Consider the following 21,067-nt stretch of genomic DNA (forward strand, 5'->3'; position numbering starts at 1 on the left):
CTATAACTTGTTTTTATAGTTTTGACTGTATTTCATTCTGGTATGACATATGAGCTTCTTAACCCTAGGTAGGCTGATCTATAGACTGTTTTCTATAAAATAGTAAAAATAAACTATGAATGTATGCACTTCATATATTTGTCTTTGTCGGAGCCTTTAAACACCAATTCAGAGCAAGGTAAAAGGTTGCTAAGTAATATAGAAGAGAACACAGTGTAATTCATAGATGCGTTTATCACTTTAACCGTAAATCATCTTCTTAGGCTACTTTCACTCTAGCGTTAATATTTTCCGGTATTCAGATCCATCATAGGAATACCAGAAAAAAAATGCTTCAGTTTTGTCCCCATTATTTGTTCACTGGGACAAAACTTAACTGAACAGAAAGTAATGCTCCAAAATGCATTTCGTTCTGTTCTCATACCGAAGAGCAAACTGCAGCATGCTGCGGTTTCCTTACCGTCCTGGGATGCGGAGCAAGACAGATCCATCATGACCCCCAATGCAAGTCAATGGGGACGGATCTGTTTTCTCTGACGCAATAGAAAACGGATCCGTCCCCGTTGACTTTAAATGGAGTTCATGACGGATCCGTCTTGGGTATGTTAAAGATAATACAACCAGATCATATTGCCATATTGTTAAGCCTCATTCACACATCAGTGTTTCATGGATGTGTGCTGTACGTGTTCTCCCCAGACAGCACACGTCTGAATACACACATTAAAATAAATGGGGACATCAGTGTTTTAGCACAGTCCATGGGTCAGTGTTTTTAGCACGGATGCATGCTCTATTTTGTCTGTGTTCACGGATCCGTCACGTCCATTATAGTCTATGGGTCCGTGAAAACCACGGATGTTCCATGGATCATTAAGAAGAGATGCTTTGAATTTTTTTTTTCAGCTGTTCAGTGTCAGTGAAACATGGACAGATGGGCCCAACAGGCTGTAGTTGGGTTAGTGCACAATTGCACTTGAAAATGTAATTTGTCACTGTATTAAAAAAAAAAAAAAATTACATATGTAAATATAAGACAGCCTATCTTAGGCTCACAAGACAGAATTGTTTAGAGAATGTGGGTTTATGAAAGAGCGGTGGGGGCAGAAAAACAATTTCTTATATTTACCTGTACTGTTTTATACAAAGTTAGACTAGTATTACAATAACAGATCAGCCAGACGATAGGTATTCTGTAGATTTTATTATTTTCCCTTATAACATTGTTATAAGGGAAAATAATAGCATTCTTAATACAGAATGCTAAGTAAATGAGGGATGGAGGGGTTAAAAGAATAAATAAATTTAACTCACCTCAGCCACTTGTTTGCACAGCCTGGCTTCTCTTCTTTCTTCTTCTTTGATGACCTGGGAGAAAAGGACCTTTTGATGTCACTGCGCTCATCACATGGTCCATCACTATGGTGATGGACCATGTGATGAGCGCAGTGACATCACCAAAGGTCCTTTTCCTCCCAGATCATCAAAGAAGAAGAAAGAAGAGAAGCCAGGCTGTCCAAACAAGTGGCTGAGGTGAGTTAAATTTATTTATTCTTTTAACCCCTCCATCCCTCCTTTACTATGCATTCTGTATTAAGAATGCTATTATTTTCCCTTATAACAATGTTATAAGGGAAAATAATAAAGATTGGGTCCCCATCCCAATTGTCACCTAGCGACCATGCATGAAAATCACACCGCATCCGCACTTGCTTGCGATTTTTCATGCAGCCCCTTTCACTTCTATGGGGCCTGCGTTGCGTGAAAATCGCAGCATGCTCTATATTGTGCGTTTTTCACGCAACGCACAAGTGATGTGTGAAAATCACCGCTCATGTGCACAGCCCCATAGAAATGAATGGGTCCGGATTTAGTGTGTGTGTGTGTGTGTGTGTGTGTGTGTGTGTGTGTATATATATATTACCCTAGGACAGTTTTCATAAATGGCCTGGAGAACCCCTTCAGGACAGTGAAGCTATATCACATGCATCAACCTGGCGTTTCCATTGTTTTACATATATGACATGTTTAGAAGCCAAGAATGCTGATGTCTATAATCTTGTCTTCAAGTGAACAGTTCGGACAAAGGGCAACACAAGAGATTGTGGGGTTTTCATAATGCAATGCATAGATTATAGGTATTACAAATAAAACACACAGTACATATCACCTTGGGGAACAAGACATTTTCCTGTCATGGTCCCCACGTGGTTACTCTGCTTTCTTACTCCATCCTGTTAATCCTCTTGTGAGTATCATTCCCAGTGGTATACACTTTAGGCCGTTTTCATAGTGCAATTATTGCAAGCAGTGTCTGGGGCCCGTGGCACTTTGCTTTCTCGTGTTTTATCAGCCAGGGCAGACACAGGTAAGAGAGGTTTCAAACGGTACTGAATTATCTGGAGATGGTTACATTTAGCTGGAATGCTCATTTCCTGACCAAAATGCAGGTGCTCTTTATGTGACATATAGTTGTTGTTTTTTAAAAAAAAACATTTCCTCTTTTTTTCTAATCTGTTTTTATTTTTGTAGATTTTTTTTAAGCATGCTTATGCTGGCAGCTATGTTTCCTGAGCTGTTAACAGCTTTACAGAAGCCATAATGGACTATAGACACAATAGTCTAAAGGGGACTTTATTGGGGGGAGGGAGCGTCACTTGTTATTACCCCCTACACCACAAACTGGCATAAAAGTTGCTAGCTTCAAGTTTGTGACTTTTTCAACAGGGGATATCAAAGACCGGTGTAAAACACCAGTCTTTAATAAATGACCCCCACCTCTAAAGGGAGAGTTTTCTTTGCATGATCTGTGCAGAGGTCAGGAGGGAATAGATAATTTGAGAATGAGCTACTTTCCTGATACATCCCCACACGCAATCTCCGATCCTCACAAGACCTCCTTCTTGCCTCTTCCCACAATTGCCTCCAAGATTTCTCCCGTGCATCCACCATACTCCAGAAATCGATACCCAAACATAGCAGAATCTCGCCTATTGTGGATGACTTCAAAAGAAACCTGAAAACCCACCTCTTCAGACAAGCCTACATCCCGTGACCCTGCTGCCTCTATACCGCCATGACCAGCTTTATCCTCACCTACTGTGTCCTTCTCCCATACCATGTAGATTGTAACTCATCTTGTTCATGCTTAGTGCAATTGTTTGTATTATGCATGTATGTATACCCCCTTTTCATATGTACAGCGCCATGGAATGAATGGTGCTTTAATATATTATATATATACACACACATAGTAATATTTGTCATTGTAATCCTGCCTATCAGGACAAGTGATCTGTACGGACAAAGAAGTGATGCCTAATATTAGGTTTAGTGAAAATTAAAAACCATCAAATATTCTTTAAAAAAATACAATTAACATAAACTTGACTTAAACAATGGGTCATTTTCTGATGACACCTTCCCTTTGAAGAGATTGGCCCATCTCAGACTTTGATGCCATATCCTAGCAGATAGCTGAGGGTCCCACCTCTGGGACTTGCTCCTGTCTCAATAATGTGGACCCCGAAGTGAAGGAAATCACACTGCACATGCAGGGGTGATCTCTATTCACTGCTATGGGAGTTCTGAAAATAGCAGAGCATCCCATAGTGGTGAATGGAAAGCACACCACACATGCGTGACCACCTCTCCATTCACCTGTTTTGGACTGCTGGAATTAGCCAAGCCAACACTCTTCTATATTAGTAGGTCACATAGTGGGAACGGTAGGTGGCTGCACTTGCGCAGTTTGCTCTCCTTTACTTGAAGGGGGAGGTATACTAGAGAGAGGTTCAAGTCAGACCACTGGGACTTGAACCTATATAAAGGTTCATGCACATTAACATAAGCCAACCATGCCCGTATTGCGGGTCTGCATGGCTGGCTTATGAACAACTTGGGTCTCAGCTCACACCTGTGCAACTGGATATTCTTACAAAAAGACTACAAATCGTATGCATGGGCAAGCACTTTTCTTCATCCTTAACACTGGGGTACCGCAAGGCTGTGTGTTGAGCCCTCTCCTTTACTCCCTCTTCACAAATGACTGTAAACCTATTCACAATACCATTATAAAATTTGCAGATGACACGACCGTAATAGGCCTAATCTCCAACAATGATGAAACAGCCTATAGGAAAGAGGTTGAGAACCTAGAGAGATGGAGTAAGAACAACAACCTGATACTCAATACCAAGAAAACAAAGGAGCTAATTCTGGATTTTAGGAAGAAGAAACAAAATGGACACCATCCCATTAGCATTAATGGTGGAAACGTGGAGATAGTTTAAAGTTTTGGATTCTTGGGAGTTCATATTAGTCAGGACTTGTCATGGATAAAAAAAACTCAACAGAAATGACCAAAAAGGCCTTCAGAGGCTTTATTTTCTGAGGAGTCTGAAGAAAGCACAGCTCCCAAAACAGCTGCTAGTCAATTTTTACAGGTGCACCATAGAATCTGTTATCACATACTGCATTACAGTGTGGTACTCTGGCTGCTCTTCTGAGGACAAGAAGACCCTCAAGCGCATCATCAGAATGGCTGGCAGAATCACTGGTACTCAGTTACCATCACTGGATGACATCTTCACTGCTCGCTGCAGCAACAGGGCAAAAATTATCTGCGGGGATCCAACTCACCCCGGCCACAGCCTTTTCATTCCCCTACCCTCTGGTAGGCGCCTTAGAGCCCTACATGCCCGCACCACTAGGCTGAAGAACAGCTTTTACCCAAAAACAATCAGTCTCCTAAATGCTTGGAGATTATTGCCCCTTCCTAGGATAGAAACTACCACAGACTGAAAGTGACTGCTGCATTCATGAACCCATGATGATCTCTTGTCTGCAATGGTGTCTGAATCAGTGTGTATATACTCATAAGCACTTCCTACTTTGCTCTTGCTATATATATGCTGTGAACTGTGAATAGTACTGCCTTCTAGTGCAATGTTTTGTTTTTTTCTAGTGTAATGCTTTAGTTTAAATGTCAGTTCTTGTTCCTCTGTCCATGACATCTAGAATTGCTCCAAACATTTCATTGTATTGTACATTGTATTACGTTGTATTGTACAGTGACAATAAAGGCATCTTATCTTACGGGCCCCAGACATTTTTGCATCACAGAGGCGGACCTATTCACTTGAATGGGTCCGCAATCCGGAAGGTCTCTGTGCCTCGTTCTATTTTTATTTAATTTTTTTGCGGTGCGGATAGATCACGGACTGAATGGGTCTGGATCAGTCCGTGGAATCTGCACGGCTGTCCCCAATGCACAGAATGGCCATGTGCATGAGCCTCAACACTGATGGCATATCCTAGCAATATGCAATGAATGTCTGAGATGAGACAACCCCTTTAATAGTCACTGTTAGCCATAGCCACCGATCTGATTAATACTTACATTTTTCCACTGCAGGTTTGAAAATTAAAGCTTTGATGTATTTGGTTCCTATAAGTAACCCTGAAACTTTTGGCTGGTTTAACACAAGAAGCTCTCTTTAAAATATGACAGATGGTCTAGTGTCTCATGAGGAATATGTAATGGAGAACCATCTTATGACATTAAAGCTGAACCATTAGGAAATGCAGATAGTAAAGATGACCACACACATTAGATTTTTGTTGGATTCCATCAGAACCTCCAACAGTCTAAGGCCTCATGCACACATTCATGTGCCTGTCGGACCCGTGCTGCAGACCGCAAATTGCAGTCCGCAATGCAAAGGCACTGACCGTAGGGCCTCCGCATGCGGACACGGACCCATTCACTTGCATTACTTTTTGTGGTGCGGAGGCACGAACAGAAACCCTACGGAAGCACTCAGTAGCGCTTCCGTTTCGCACAGACCTTTCGGATTGCAGACCTATTCAAGTGAATGGCTCTGTGATGCAGGGTGCACACAGCCCATGTATTGTGGACCCGCTGTTTCCAGGCCACAATACGGGCACGGCCGGGCAATAATTTCAATCAGTTAGGGCTCATGCACACAACCCTGTGCCAGCCTTGCCTGTATTGTGGCCTGCAAACAGCTTGAATAGGTCAACAATCCAGGAGATGCGGTGTGGAACGGAGGCATGGATCGGAAGCACTACAGAGGCTTCCGTGGGTATTGTCTGTGCCTCCCCACCACAAAAAAGTAGTGCATGCACTACTTTTTTGCAGTGCGGACCGTCTGATGTGGATCGCGGACCCCATTCAAGTGAATGGATCCACGTCCGCAGACGTCAGGCACATGATTGGTGCCTGTGCATTGCGGACCGCAATCTGCAGTGTGCATGAGCCCTTAGTGAGCCAAAACCAGTAGTGAAACCTACTTAGGTATAAGTGAAAGATCTCTTCTGTGTTGTTGACTCGCACCAGGTTTTGGCTCAAAATCACTTATGGAAACAACTGACCAAATAACTGAAGTGTGAACTCAGCCTAAGGCCTCATGCACACGACCGTTGTTTCATTCCGTGTCCGTTGTTCAGTTTTTTGTGATTTTCTGCGGACCCATTGACTTTCAGTGGGTCCGTTGAAAACTCGGCACCGTTTGTCATCCGTGTCCGTGATTCCAGTTCGTCAATTTTTTTTTAACCTGTCCTATTTTTTTCACGGATAACGGTTTGCGGACCAATTCAAGTCACCGGGTCCATGAAAAAACGCGGAAGCACACAAGATTGTCATCCGCGTCTGCTTTTTTCCTAACATTTGCATGGCAAACTTGACTTAGACTTTTTTTTTTTTTTTTTTTTACTTTCCTTCATGTCTGGTGATCCTCCAAAAATAAAGGAAGACACACGGAAACAAAAACGGAAAACGGATCCCGGAACAATGGAACCCCATTTTGCAACGGTCGGGTGCATAAGGCCTAATGTGTATGGGATCACAGGCATTGCACCTGTTAGATTTTTAACCTTTCCAGTGGGATAAGTAGGTGGTGTCCCTAATTAAATCTGATATCTACTCGATTGAGCTAAATATGTGTTCATGGAGTATTTCCAGCTCAAGAACCAGGCAGTTTAGTATTTTATATATGTATGTCATGTCTATGGAATGTCACCATGAACACAAGAATGTGTGAACCTAAGCATAATATACCATAGGAAATAACAGTAAAGGTATACAATACAAAACTTGTTAAGAAAACACATTTTATTAAATTTTTTTATTTTCATTTTTTTTTTTAAAAAAAGGAAAAAAGTCTATCACAAATATGTTACAAAATTGAGTGTCCTTTCTGAGCCAAAGAAAATAGGCAATTGAGTGGATAAAAAGCATATGGACAATATATTTAACCAGTTACGTGAGAAAAGTTATCAGTGCTTTCACTTAGACATGACTCAGGATTTCAGTGTGGGGGGCCTTACTGTACATACACACCAGACACTGTGAATCCCCCCCAACCAACAAATACATGCACTAACAAGCCACTCTGTTACACTCAATTATAACTTAAAGGGGTATTCTAGAACTGACTGCTTCCATTTACAAGTCTGCATTTAAAGAATACTTCTTAACTGGGCCAATGGGTGTCTTCGCTGCCCTTTGGTCCCTGCTGGTAAACTTGGCATGGACCGGGTCATGTTTGTGTCTGCAACTAATGGCTGACCTCAGCAGTGACGTGTCCCCCAAGGCCAGTGATTGACTGCAGCGGCACATGTGGCCTTGTTCATGCCAGCAGTTTACATGCTGGGGACCCACAGAGCTGGAACCAAGAAGCAGGGTGCAGGTAAGTATGCTTCCCTTCACATCTCTGGCGCGGCAGGAGTGGAATTTAGGTAACAAGTCAATCCTGGACAACCCCTTTAAGCACACACTCACTACAGTAATGGGCCAGTTTCCTGATATTACTGTCAATGATTCCTCACATGGGCACCAATTAAAACATGTTCTAGTTGGTTATTTAAGGCCCTTCTATTGAAAGACTGCAATAAATAAAAGCTCAAATGATTTTGGTATAAAACTGTAACAACAATGTCCGTAAGCGTTAAATAGAAGTTGTCCCTGCAAAAAAATACAAAGAAGAACAAAGAGGTACAAAAAGAGACACTTATTTTAAGCTAGCTAGTCCTGGGAAATAGCCACATGTAAAAAAAAAAAAAAAAAAAGTCAGCGCAATACGGAAAAGGCATAAATATTTTTGGTCCCAATAAAAATTCACCAGAGCTTAAAGAGGTAATCTCGCTTCAGTAAGAGGCATTTATCATGTAGACAAAGTTACTAATGTATTGTGATTGTCCATATTGCTTCCTTCATTAATCACATTATACACTGCTAGGATCTAGGGGTTACAGCCACCACTGCAGCACAGATCTGAGGTGGCCAGGACTTACTGTGCATACATGCCTATGTGCGCTTCCACAGTCCCGGCCACCAGAGAGGTCAGTGCTTTTTTTTTTCCCCTATAGTGTGCAAGCACGGCCACCGCTGCTGGATTACAGGGTGGTCATAACCCCTAACGTGATGGGAAAATTAATGCAGCCAGCAAAGGAGACAATATGGACAATCACAATACATTAGTAAGTGCCTTGTATTAACTTTCGCTACATGATAATTGTCACTTGCTGAAGTGAGACAACCCCTTTATAAGAGATTGATGCATGTAAAAGGTTAAGTGGGGTGTGTAATACCCAGCGAAGATTAAATCAATATGTCATCACAAGATCCCAGAGCATGAGAACTGTAAAGATATTTACTGTAGGACACGTGATGGGGCCAATCATCTGGAGTTGTGGGATCACAAGTGCTAGCATATGACTGTCAGGAGAAGGGGTGATTCTAAACCAATGGAAGAACTATATTTAACTCCTTCATTACTACTGGATTTAGTTTTTAGGCTGCCTTTATATTACGTATAAAAAATCAGGGTCAATATAATGGTGGTTACCAGTAACAAGTTTTAATGAAGGATTAGAATGCTCTTTTGTGTACTGCAAATCTGATGGAAACCAGGTAAGGTATTGGGATTACACTTCATTAGCTAACATATATTGTACGAGATCGCATACCGTATCAGAGCACATAACATTTGGGCCACAGAATGGAGGTATTCGTTGTATTCTGCAAATATATGGAAACAGAATTTGGTCCCACATTTGATGATACTTTTTTCTGTATCCTGTCTTATCTGGCTATTGGCAGTAAGAGCCGATGGCCAGGCAGATCAAAACCTGCTATGTGGTTTCCAACTTGTATAACTCAACACAGTATGGCTCCCCCAAAATGGCAATCTGTTTACAGGTACAAGAAGTACTGCATGAAGAGCAACTCCGAAATGCACCAGTAGGCCGCTTTCACACAGCCACGCTCCACGTTAGGCTTCATTCACAGTTGTTTTGGTAATCAGTAGCCTGATAGACATAGAAAAAGGGGGTCAGTCAGCACACCCCAATGCGCAGGTGCACGTCGCCATGGCTAGAAAGACGTAAGAAAAAAAAACCTAATGCAACAGGACTATGTAGAGTGCTGTTGCATTGTGTCTTTTTTCTTTCTGATCCGACATAGCTCACCAAATCTGGCTTTTCTGGACACGACCACGTACTGCCGGATCCCAATTGACTATAATAGGATCCGGCTGGCTCCCGGGCTTTGGCCAGGAAAAATACCGTGGAGTGCAGCGGGTTTTGTCTGGCCGACAGTTGGCATTTATGCCGGAACAGGCTAGCGAATTAGTCTGCCAGATTACCAACGCAACTGTGAACAAAGCCTTAGGTCTACAAAACCCAGCTTCTCCATGGTCCTATTGAACACAACTGTCATCACCGCAGAGCCTCTATCACGGCCCTGTGAAAGCGGTGGTAGTAGTGTATACACAGAAAACGGACACAATGCAGATTTTCTTCCTGAATTTGCAGGCAGATAATCCACAGTGTATTACATTTACAACAAAGTGGATGAGGTTTTAACAAATCCACATAGTGCAAAAAACATGACATGCATTGTAGACTTTCTGCAGAATTTCACCACAGATTTTCCCTATTTGACATGATTGGATCCGATTCAGATTATTCTAATATGGACGCCACAATAAAAAGTAAAAAAATAAAATAATATTTACCAAACGTTGGCTAAGGCTTTTACTTTACTGATATACTAATGTATGCCCAATTTCAGATTTTAAAAATCCTCATTAAAGGGAACCTGTCACCGGGATTTTGTGTATAGAGCTGAGGACATGGGTTGCTAGATCGCCGCTAACACATCCGCAATATCCAGTCCCCATATCTCTGTGTGCTTTTATTGTGTAAAAAAAAAAAAAAATGTATTGATATGTAAATTAACCTTAGAGGAGTCCAGCGTTCTCTGACTCTGAGCCCAGCCACGCCCGCATCCTCCGAATCTCCTCCTTGCTCCCCGACATCACAAAGCTAGAGCGCCGCAATCTCGCGATGCGCAAGCTAGCGCATGCGCAGTGTCGGCATTGTGTTCCTTCCCTGTGCTGGCATTAGCCTCAGGGAACGAACTGTGCATGCGCTAGCTCGCGCATCGCGAGATTACGGTGCTCTAGCTTTGTGACGTCGGAGAGCAAGGAGGAGATTCTGACGATGCGGGCGGTGCTGGGCTCTGGAAACGTTAGTAGCCTCATTTACATAAATATAAAAAAATATTTTTTATACAATAAAAGCACACAGAGCTATGGGGACTGGGTATTGCAGATGTGCAAGCGGCCATCTAGCAACCCATGTCCTCAGCTCTATACCCAAAATCCAGGTGACCGGTTCCCTTTAAGGTTTGGGATGCAAAACGATTTACATAGTGAATAAATTACTTATTTAATGTGTAACATTTGTAACATTTCTGTAACGTACTAGCATATAAAGGATTTGGATTTTCTGACCCCTATAAATAGGAACAGTCGCAGTTGTGTTGACAGCACCAGATGTCGCCTGTGTTCCTGTAGTGCAGAGTTGTTTCCTTACTGGGTTTTGGACTCCGAAAACAAGAGTCCCTCTGCTGATATAGCATCTCCCAACCCTACTGTCCGAGCTGGATCCTTGCAGATCAGGACAGGTGTAAAATGGAAGGTCACTCCTCCTTTACTCCACACTGCTACTGGTTCCTTAGCAGTAACCCTAGCTATAAAACCAGTCTCTGTTCGCGATGTCATAAACTCCAATGGGCTTTTAAGCATTACTCTTGAAGGGTCAATTGTTTGACTGGCACACGCCTGAGCTCCAGCAACCCGGGCACCTGCAGCTACTGCTGAAACCTGGTTTCCCCAAAAGCCATCAATAGTGGCAATAATATGATAGGCCAGTGTGTGAAAGTGGACTCTGGTAAGACTAGAGCCTTCACTACCAGAACCATGAAGCATCCAAAACAAAATGTCACTCACTATTCCGACATCTGGAACTCCGGACCAGGCAGACAAGGTGGAATGAGGCCCATCTGCTGACTGGGTCAGAAACAGGAGCTCTTGTTCATTGAGTCCAAGAGAACTTACCAGAGGGAGGACCTGCTGACCAACAGAACAAACAGAACCTCATTATAAAAAGATGGCAACCCTTCTCATGGTGTTAAATAAAGATTGTAACAAAGAGCATCCTGAAAACCCAAGCAGAAACTATTATGTAAACTGTGGGCAGTACACTATGTTCAGGGAATCTTACTGGCATCAGACTTAGGCTACTTTCACACTCGCGTTTAGTGTGGATCCATCGTAGAGCTGCACAGACGGATCCGTTCAGATCGGATCTGTTTGTATTATATTTAACATAGCCAAGAAGGATCCGTCGTGAACAACACTGAAAGTCAATGGAGGACGGATCCGTTTTCTATTGTGCCAGATTGTGTCAGTGAAAATGGATCTGTCCCCATTGACTTACATTGTGTGCCAGGACGGATCCGTTTGGCTCAGTTTCGTCAAGCAGACAGCAAAATGCTGCAGGTAGCGTTTTGGTGTCCGCCTCCAAAGCGGAATGGAGACTGAACAGAGGCAAACTGATCAGTTTTGGACCGCTTGTGAAAGCCCTGAACGGATCTCACAAAGGAAAGCCAAAACGCTAGTGTGAAAGTAGCCTTATTTGTATAATTTTCACAATTTAATAAATAGAGAAATAAACATATAGATAGTGTATTTCACATATACAAGTTAGGACCAGAAATATTTGGGCAGTGACACAATGTGGGCTCTGCATGCCACCACATTGGATTTGAAGTGAAACAACTGAGATGCAATGGAAGTGTAGACTTCCGGGTTTTATTCAAGGGGATGAACAAAAATGTCCTGTGAAACGTTAAGGAATTGCAACCATTTTTCTACAAAACCTCCTAATTTCAGGGACTCAAAAGTAATTAAAAAAAATTAAGATTACCATAAATGAAAGGGAAGGGGGGGATCATTTATGACCAGATATACGCCACTTTTATGGGGTATATATGGCGCAGATTCTGTCGCACGCCATGGTACGGCAGAATCTGCGACTTCTTACCCACTCATGCCAGGTCTAAAAAAGTGGGCATAGCGGGGTAGGGGGCAGGCCCATCTCATTCATCATTTTCTACGCCTGGTTTAGGCATAGAAAATGGTCTAAATGTAAGACGGCAAGGAAGCTGCTTTACATTTAGAATCAGCGCTGGATACGCTGAAGGCCGACGTCGCTACATAACTTCGGCAATCCACTGCTAGCTATAATGCCTTTTTAAGACCGGTGATTTTCAAAATGGATATGAGATATGATGGTGGGAAAACCATTTAACTTCAAAAACAAATATTAAAGTTTCCAAAATACTAGAAATGTAGGCTTTTTATGAATGGTTTTGGTTAAGAAGAAAGATTATCTATGTAACTACCTGTATAAAGGTCTTTTCTAACATATTCTAGTTTTTGGGACTACCCATTCCTCACACATACTTCAGATTTGCCAAGCTAATGGGTTACCTGGTAGATGATTCCTCTCATCAGGTCTCCATCTGTCATACTTGCCAACTCCAAATGAATAAGGATATCTGAAGGAACATCTGACAAAGCACTGGCAGCCTAAAAGTTGTTCCAAAGAGAGATACAGCTGTTGGCCAGTTTACCATAAATACCATATTCATTGACCTCTTAGTTGGGCATTAAAGTGGACATGTTAGTAAAGACATGTATTCTACTTGAACTAACAATTCTGCAAAATCATTTCTCATAGCTTTGTGCCGTTCCCCTGTTATTCCTCCTGAAGATTTAGGAATCGACAACTGGGTGATACTATTCCCTTTGTGCACAGTTTGAACTCTGATTGGACAGTGTTTGAGTTTGCAGGGGCTATCAATTTATTCATAGGCCCCGATTTATAATGCCTTTACTCTTTTTGCAGATTTTATAAAACCACAATGAATGTAAGCAGGATTAATGTACATTCACAATTATTCTGACAACTGCCTGTGGCTTCTGTCCAAATGACTCCTTTTTTGAGCCCAGAGTACTGTCTTCAAAACAGAACTTCGACTTAACACATTCCAGGTCATCATCCCCATTTTTCTTTAAATGGCGTCTGTGACCAGTTTCATGCTGCCCTAACTCCTAAGTCCTATCAGCTCCAGTGCATGCCAATGAGTCCTCATATTCTTGAGCTCCTGCCTCTCGCCACCACTGATTGACTGTCTTTTCCTACTGTGATCAGCAACCGGTGGGGTGGACTCATCAGCATGCGCAGGAGCTGTTCAGTACAAGATTTTAGCAAAACTGGTGAGGCAATTAAATAAAAGTGAACCAGCATTTTGATAAGGGGGATCTGTCATTTTTATTTTATTTTTTGCTGACGTTTGTTACAAAAACATAAGACTGGTGACATTCCCTTTAAGAAGAGGCTGAAACCAGGAATGAACTCCTCAGAAACGGGTACATGGAAGCTACTGTCTTACCTCATGTAAACGACTGGCTCTTTTCTCCTGACTTAATCCTTCCATCATGTGCAATCCAGAGAGAACCAATAATTTGGGCTGGAAGTCCTCTAGGCTTGAAAGTAAAACCTCCAATGATGTCATGGCACCATTGGACAAGTCATGGGAAAAAATGAACCGACTGGCGGCTGGAGCACGTCCCGAGCCCCACTGCTCTCCTAAAAGGCCGAACACCAGTTTAATGAGGGTTGCTCTTATCTTACTGTACATGTGCATCATATGTACAATTATACATAGTCTTTACCTGCTTTGTATTCCAAGATCAGATGATATTCATCCTGCTCTTGTAATGAGGCTGGAGGTACCAAAATACGGTCATCTAGCAGTTCATGAAGTTTAGGGCCTACTGGGCCACAAAGAAGAACCTGCGGTAGATATAATTTAAAAAAAAAGGTGTCTGTATAAAGTAAATTTTTTTTTTGTATTTGATAGATTTGTGGTTTTGAACATTTTTAAAAACTTTCTTAAATTTTTTTTTTTTCACAATTGAACCTGCGATTTGTTTAATTGCTTGTATGATACAAATAGTGGTTTTCACAGGTAGTCTATTATATTCTGCCAGAGCCAGGATATACTGTAATAGTGGCTGAGACATGGCAGCCTAGGGACCTTCAGAAGACCTCCAGTTGCCATGACACAGTCTTAATATCCCACAATTGCATTCACGGTGCAATTTAGAGACAAAAGTGAACTCCCTCCCACTGTCTAATTGTTCAGATGCCATGGTTGCTACTAATCGTGGCATCTGACGGGTTAAGCGGCCGGGGTTGGAGTTACCTCTGATACTGGCAGTAAAAGCCAGGTGCCAGCTGTATACCAGAGCACGCAATGGCGCAGGCCAAGCTAAGATATACATACTATTGTGGCACCAAGCGTGCTTGACCTGCTGCTCCATACTGGTACACGGTACCCCTGTTCTTGTGCTCAGATGGGGTAAGAGAGTAAAATATTTAGAACAGACCTTGTATATCAGCACATGATGCTATACATATATTTTTGGGATCAACATAGTGTCTGCGGGCTAAGTATTGAGGAACAGGGAAGAATATTTTACCTCCATATCTGGGTGGCCAGCCAATCTTTGAGCGATAAGAGCAGCATTTCCACCAACAAAATGCTAGAAAGGAAAGAGACAGACCTGTAATGTACTTATAATGCATTTTTTATCACAAGGCCAGGAAAATATACACTAGTAAGGAACTGATCTATTTATCTTTGAACACACGCAATCACCTTTTATATCATTAAGGAGTTGTAAGGCCTAGAAGCCGTCAACCCCAATTTCCCTAACCTGTGCGTGGCAGCAGATTATGACATAGTGTTATGGGAAAAGAGTCAGTAAAACTTGCAATTCATTTATTTAAATTCCTGCTCATTCTGGGCTTTAAAGTCGAGGAGACGGTCCTATTAGTGACTGACCGCTCTCTCTCTATACACAGCCATAGAGGGAAGGCTGTCAGTCACTGATGGGACCGTCTACTTGACTTTAAAGCCCAGAATGAGCAGGAATTTAAATAAATGAAGTACAAGTTTTACTGACTCTTTTCCCATAAAACTACCTATCAATCTGCTTACAACTTTCTAATATACAGTTTCAGCTCCTCATCATTTTCAAGATAGGAGTCTGTTGCAGATAAACAAAAACATTATTTTTCACGTCCAGAGGCAGAATTGGGTACATAACTAACAAAGAAAGTTCCAGCACTCACATTCAAGTTGTGTCGTTCTTCGTCTTTATTCATCGGTAACCAGTTTACATAGAAAGACAGAATCCATACACCTTGTGGCAATTGTTCACGCGTTTCGAACATGTTGTTCTTAGTCGTAACATTGATGAGTGTCAAGTCAGGGATTTTAAAGTCTATTGCCCTCCTCCAAAAACCCGCCCAGCCGGGTGGGGGAAGGGGTCTTTCCATGTCTATCACCGAACGAGGCACTCATCAACCTGTTATAAAAAACACCTGTGCATTACAGACCCAAAACAACTAAAAAAAAAAAAAAAAAAAAAAAAAAAAAAAAAAAAAAAAACACACAATTCCTTAGAAAAGGATGTTTGTCCAGAACTGTGAAGGCTTTTTTAGATGTCGTTTGGCAAACTCTAATCTTGCCTTCCTGTTTTTGAGGCTCACCAATGGTTTACATCTTGTAGTGAACCCTCTGTATTTACTTTGGTGAAGTCTTCTTTTGATTGTAAACTTACCCCCGTTGTGCATAAGTAGTCCCCCAGGTCTGTGTAAACAATCATCCCCCCCCCCCCCCCCCAAGTTCCCATAGGGTGTAACAAGGTGCTGGTGACTTGCTTTATTTTACATCGCTACTGTATTCCGCACTTTACAGACATTAGCATCAAGCTGTCCCCAATGGGGCTCACAATCTATGTCCTCTATCAATATGTCTTTGGAGTGTGGGAGGAAACCAGAGAACCCGGAGAAACACACACAAACACGGGGAGAACATATAAACTCCGTGCAGATGTTGTCCTTGGTCGGATTCGAACCCAGGACCCCAGTTCTGCAAGGTACCAGTGCTAACCACTGCTGTCTGTGATACCCCTGAATACATGAACTGGAACCGAAGACTACAGTATCTGGTCAAGGGCAGTACAGACAGTTGTGACGTGGGTGAGGCACATCACCGCTAGCATGCCCTATAGAAGCTGCATGGGATGATTGATCACTATTTACACAGCACGCAGATACAGCTCCGGGGCCTACTCATGTGTGTCAGGGGTATGTTATTGTGTGACATATTCGCAATGATAATATTTACAAACTGGACGCCCCCTTTGAGAGCTTGCGCAATATATATGTTTTTGTTTTTTTAGAGATATAACCGTATACAGATTATCAGATATATCCCAGTATTGTACAAATTATACGTAATATTTAATACAGTCCAGTAAGGCAATCAAGGATCTGTCAGCAATTCTGTCAGATTTGAAGTTGGTGCTAAAATGATGGCAACCACAAAAGAACCCCTTGGGACTACATTATCTGCCAAAATCCAGCACTGGCGGGGTACCATGAGCTTTGCTTGACACATCCTGCACAGTATGGATGTGAACATAGCCTGACCGAATGTTTTGCTCATCAGGAAAAAACAAAACAAAACAAAAAAAACACACACACACCCTACAGGAATCACATAGATATGACACAGTGAAGAATGGGCTTACCTTGGCATCTGGGTTCTGTGAGGCAGTATGGGAGATGTGCTGGAAGCTGTCTGCATCACTATAGAAGCGTTCAGCCGCTGCTCCCTGCTGCATGTAGTGCAGGAATGTAGCCGCTAGCTCCTCTTGAGAGGTGAGGACTGAGTGATCTCCGCCAGACTGGGGGTGCAGTCCTAGAGCTTGCAGCAGGCTCACCCCTGAAAGTACCACGTCAACACATGCATTCACTCTGTAAAGACAAAAAAATACCCAGAAGAGGCACATTTAGTGTAGTGTATGAACTCACCTGCTATACTGACCATCAGCACAAATGTAAAGGGACGCCTTTGTACTGATCAAAATTCTGTCGGCTGCAAAATGGAAATGTGCGCTCCCTAGTCAGTCCTCGTGTGATCTAATTTTATGGCGATATGGGTGTCATTTGCACTTTCATAATGCGCCGCACTCTGGAAACAATTCAGACCTGTAAATTTAGCTTCGGAAGTGATCAGAGAAAACATCTTCTAACACAAAACTGGTGCGTCGCGGCCCCCTGAACGCTGGGCTCGCAGGCGTCGCGGCCCCCTGAACGCTGGGCCCGCAGGCGTCGCGGCCCCCTGAACGCTGGGCCCGCAGGCGTCGCGGCCCCCTGAACGCTGGGCCCGCAGGCGTCGCGGCCCCCTGAACGCTGGGCCCGCAGGCGTCGCGGCCCCCTGAACGCTGGGCCCGCAGGCGTCGCGGCCCCCTGAACGCTGGGCTCGCAGGAGTCGCGGCCCCCTGAACGCTGGGCTCGCAGGCGTCGCGGCCCCCTGAACGCTGGGCTCGCAGGCGTCGCGGCCCCCTGAACGCTGGGCTCGCAGGCGTCGCGGCCCCCTGAACGCTGGGCTCGCACATACAGGTGATATATTCATGTAAACATTGTAAAGAGATATACGAGATACATAGACATGACATAGATGATAGATATGCAGATAACAGTAAATGCTCACCCCACTGCTACCTTCCCCCAGTGTCTGGTGGGGGCAGTGATGACTTGGTCCCAGGCAGCAGACAGGGCTTCTTCAAATGATGGACTTGAAGAGGTCTCCCAGGTGGAAAGACTCTGCAGGGAGGAGGAGAGGTATTCCAGGGCAGCCTCAGACAGGTCAGGCTGGAGATGATGGATCAGACCCACAGTGAAGGCCAGCAGGCCCACACACAGGGTTCTGGCCCACATTGTGTTCAGGTATGAAATGAGCGATCTATGTAATGAATGGGGAGGGGGTTACCGGAGGGCAGAGCACACACTAGAAGCAGAGTAACCCTGTGTCCATCCAGCTGCAGCGATCACATCAGCCGCTTACTGCCATGTCTCTGCTGCCCCCAAATCAATAACCCAATCACAGTGGCCAGAGACAGGCAATGAATGAATGACGGCTCATCCAGCCTGGATCGCCGCTACTTTCACTTCCGACCACCCCGGCTACAGCGCAGCGTAACTTGTGTCGCTCTCATCTTCCAATCATTAACTCCAGAAGGTCACCTGAGGGGCGGGACTTACTCTGCGAATGAAAACGAGGCTTGACGCGCACAACCCGGGACGGTGAAGTCCACGTCACCAGTCTTGCACGGATTACTGAGTAGCCATGTAGTGTTGGCAGTACCAGTAACACTAGGCCATTGTGTCTAGCCTAGGCGCCATATCCTTGGAGACTCCCATAGCAGAAATAATATTACAGCGCCCCTTTTACATGCAGCTCTGTGGTGGAGAGACAAGGGGGTGAATTCACTCTTGTACTTCTTGTAAATACTGAATTGGTCCCCTAGGATACATGTACAGTATATTGAGACTGGTTAAAACAGGAAAGGTGGATTCATATGACATTTTTGCCAACTGTAACATATACGTTGGGAAAAAAGGATACAAAAGCGTAGCACACCACTCTTCTCTATCCAGTAGAAGAGTATACATATACGTTCTTCTTTTACAGTGAAACAGAGGTCACTGTATGGCATCAGTCTGACTCTTAGGCATCCGTTAACGTATATGTTTTTTGTATATGTTAAACGGATGGCAAAAATGTGACGTGAACTCACCCTAAGGGTCCATTCACACGTCCACGGTGTACTGCGGATCCGCAATACACCCGGCCGACACCCACATAGAACTTATTGCGGACAAGAATAGGACATGTTCTATTTTTTTTCCGGAGCTGCGGACTGGTAGATCGGGGCCGCGCTCTGGAAATGTGGATGTGGAGAGCACATAGTGTGCTCTCCGCATCCATTCCTGCCCCATAGAGAATGAATGGGTCCGCCCCCGTTCCGGATATTGCATAACGGATGCAGACCCATTCCACGGATGTGTGAATGGACCCTAAGGTGTATTTACCTGCCCAACATGTGAGAATGCACCAAATATCCAGCAGTAGTATTAGGGACTGAAGTGAATGTGGACAAATGCAGGTGAAAAGGGTTCAGGAAGTAGGTAAGAGGCTGTTACGTCCTTTCAGATGATAGGAAACCCATCTGTGTTCTGAATGTAGACTATGGACGAGTCCTTAAAGGGACTGTACGTGGGTAGGATCCATGCACAGTTCATTTTTCTTGCAGACCCATTCACTTGAGTGAATGTGTCTTGTCAGAAAATTGGAGGAGGAGGATGTTAAATGCTGCTATTTTGTTAGCATGCATTGGTTCTCTTTGCCAAGGGCAGAGTGGGAACTTTGAAAACCTGACAGTGACCCATGTTGTAGGTGATATGTCTGTGAAGGTTCTCATTTATCCAGGTCATGGTATATATCTGTAAAGAATAAATCAAGGCAACTGGACGTACTGTAGATTTCTTGAAAACGTTTCACTCGTTCTTCCAACGAGCTTTCTCAATTCTGAGTGATTGTACAAAAATTCTGATAATAAATATGTAACTGAATCCACATCTGGTAATTATACCCAGCATTGGGTCAAAGGTGTTGATTCCATTATCCTAATTGGAGTCAGTAGGTGATAAAGACTTCCCAGAAAAAGGTGTCAAGACAGCATTGTATGTGGCAGACAATAGATGTCTAACCCCCCACCTCGTTTGGTACAAACGAGGCGTGAAGGAGGCTATCTACGTAAAAATGGAGAAGCCAAGCTTGAATAGAGGTGGGGGGGTTAGACATCTATTGTCTGCCACATACAATGTTGTCTTGACACCTTTTTCTGGGAAGTCTTTATCACCTACTAACTCCAATTAGGATAATGGAATCAACACCTTTGACCCAATGCTGGGTATAATTACCAGATGTGGATTCAGTTACATATTTATTCCCAGAATTTTTGTACAATCACTCAGAATTGAGAAAGCTCGTTGGAAGAGCGAGTGAAACGTTTTCAAGAAATCTACAGTACTTCCAGTTGCCTTGATTTATTCTTTACAGATATGTTGTAGGTGAGTCTAAACTGACAGAAGGCGGGGCAACACAAATAGGCAGGGATAACACAAGTAGGTAGGGACAACAGAAGAAGGCGTGGCCAGCAACATCCTAATGCAGTACAAAATACCTCACCAGCAAAACCAAATACAACAGTGCAGCATAAATACTGGCCTATCACCATAATGAGCACAGTCAGACAGGCCAGGTGCAAAAGTATCAGATGGTCCTAGCATTAATTAAAGTTGAGTGCATCAGATCGTTATGTACCTGGCCAGCAGCCATGAGGAGGGCCCTGTAGGGTCTATGGCCGGTCTGCCCCTGGTCTTTGCTGAAAAACGGTCATCAACAGACCCATTTACCTTAAAAGGGTTCTCCAGGTTCTTTATATTTATGAGCCACCCTCAGAATATGTCATCCACATCAGATCGGTGAGGTCCGAAAGCCACTACACCCACCGATCATAAATAAGAGGAAGCTCGTTATATTGTGTAGTGGCTGTGCTGGGTTCCTCAGCCTGGCTCACAGCAGTTGTCCCCAGCTCAGAAGGCATGATAACCTAGGCACCACTATTGGGAAATTGCCTGATGAGTAGCTCAAACCAGCTGTAACTGCATAGTCCCCCTCCTCACCAGCATCTTGAAATTATTATTG

At 43.5% G+C, this 21,067-nt stretch overlaps 1 protein-coding gene across 2 annotated transcripts; it reads right to left on the reverse strand.

Moving 5' to 3' along the window:
• Window positions 1–10,641: 10,641 nt before the first annotated feature.
• ADPGK (ADP dependent glucokinase) lies at window positions 10,642–18,502 on the reverse strand. Of its 2 annotated transcripts, none has more exons than XM_044283361.1 (7): window positions 18,008–18,502; window positions 17,043–17,268; window positions 14,922–14,984; window positions 14,112–14,232; window positions 13,829–14,025; window positions 12,864–12,962; window positions 10,642–11,438 (listed from the first exon to the last, which is right to left on the reverse strand). In XM_044283361.1, exons 1-7 carry the CDS (start codon window positions 18,232–18,234, stop codon window positions 10,899–10,901), a joined length of 1,473 nt encoding a protein of 490 aa, XP_044139296.1. In that variant the 5' UTR covers window positions 18,235–18,502; the 3' UTR covers window positions 10,642–10,898. The 2 variants fall into 2 exon arrangements, with proteins under 2 accessions (XP_044139296.1, XP_044139295.1); XM_044283360.1 differs by having other exon boundaries at window positions 10,642–11,441.
• Between the last annotated feature and the right edge of the window lie 2,565 nt (window positions 18,503–21,067).

The sequence above is a fragment of the Bufo gargarizans genome, chromosome 2, assembly GCF_014858855.1.
Source record: "Bufo gargarizans isolate SCDJY-AF-19 chromosome 2, ASM1485885v1, whole genome shotgun sequence".
Taxonomy (NCBI): domain Eukaryota; kingdom Metazoa; phylum Chordata; class Amphibia; order Anura; family Bufonidae; genus Bufo; species Bufo gargarizans.

Bases quoted from the DNA above. Each gene is read 5' to 3' on its own strand.
- ADPGK (XM_044283360.1), bottom strand. From the start codon at position 18,234: ATGTGGGCCAGAACCCTGTGTGTGGGCCTGCTGGCCTTCACTGTGGGT. The intron at 14,233-14,921 runs GTAAAATATTCT...TATCTACCGCAG, and splicing joins CTGGCCACCCAGATATGGAG to GTTCTTCTTTGTGGCCCAGT. The intron at 11,442-12,863 runs GTAACCCATTAG...TCTGTTGGTCAG, and splicing joins TGAGAGGAATCATCTACCAG to CAGGTCCTCCCTCTGGTAAG.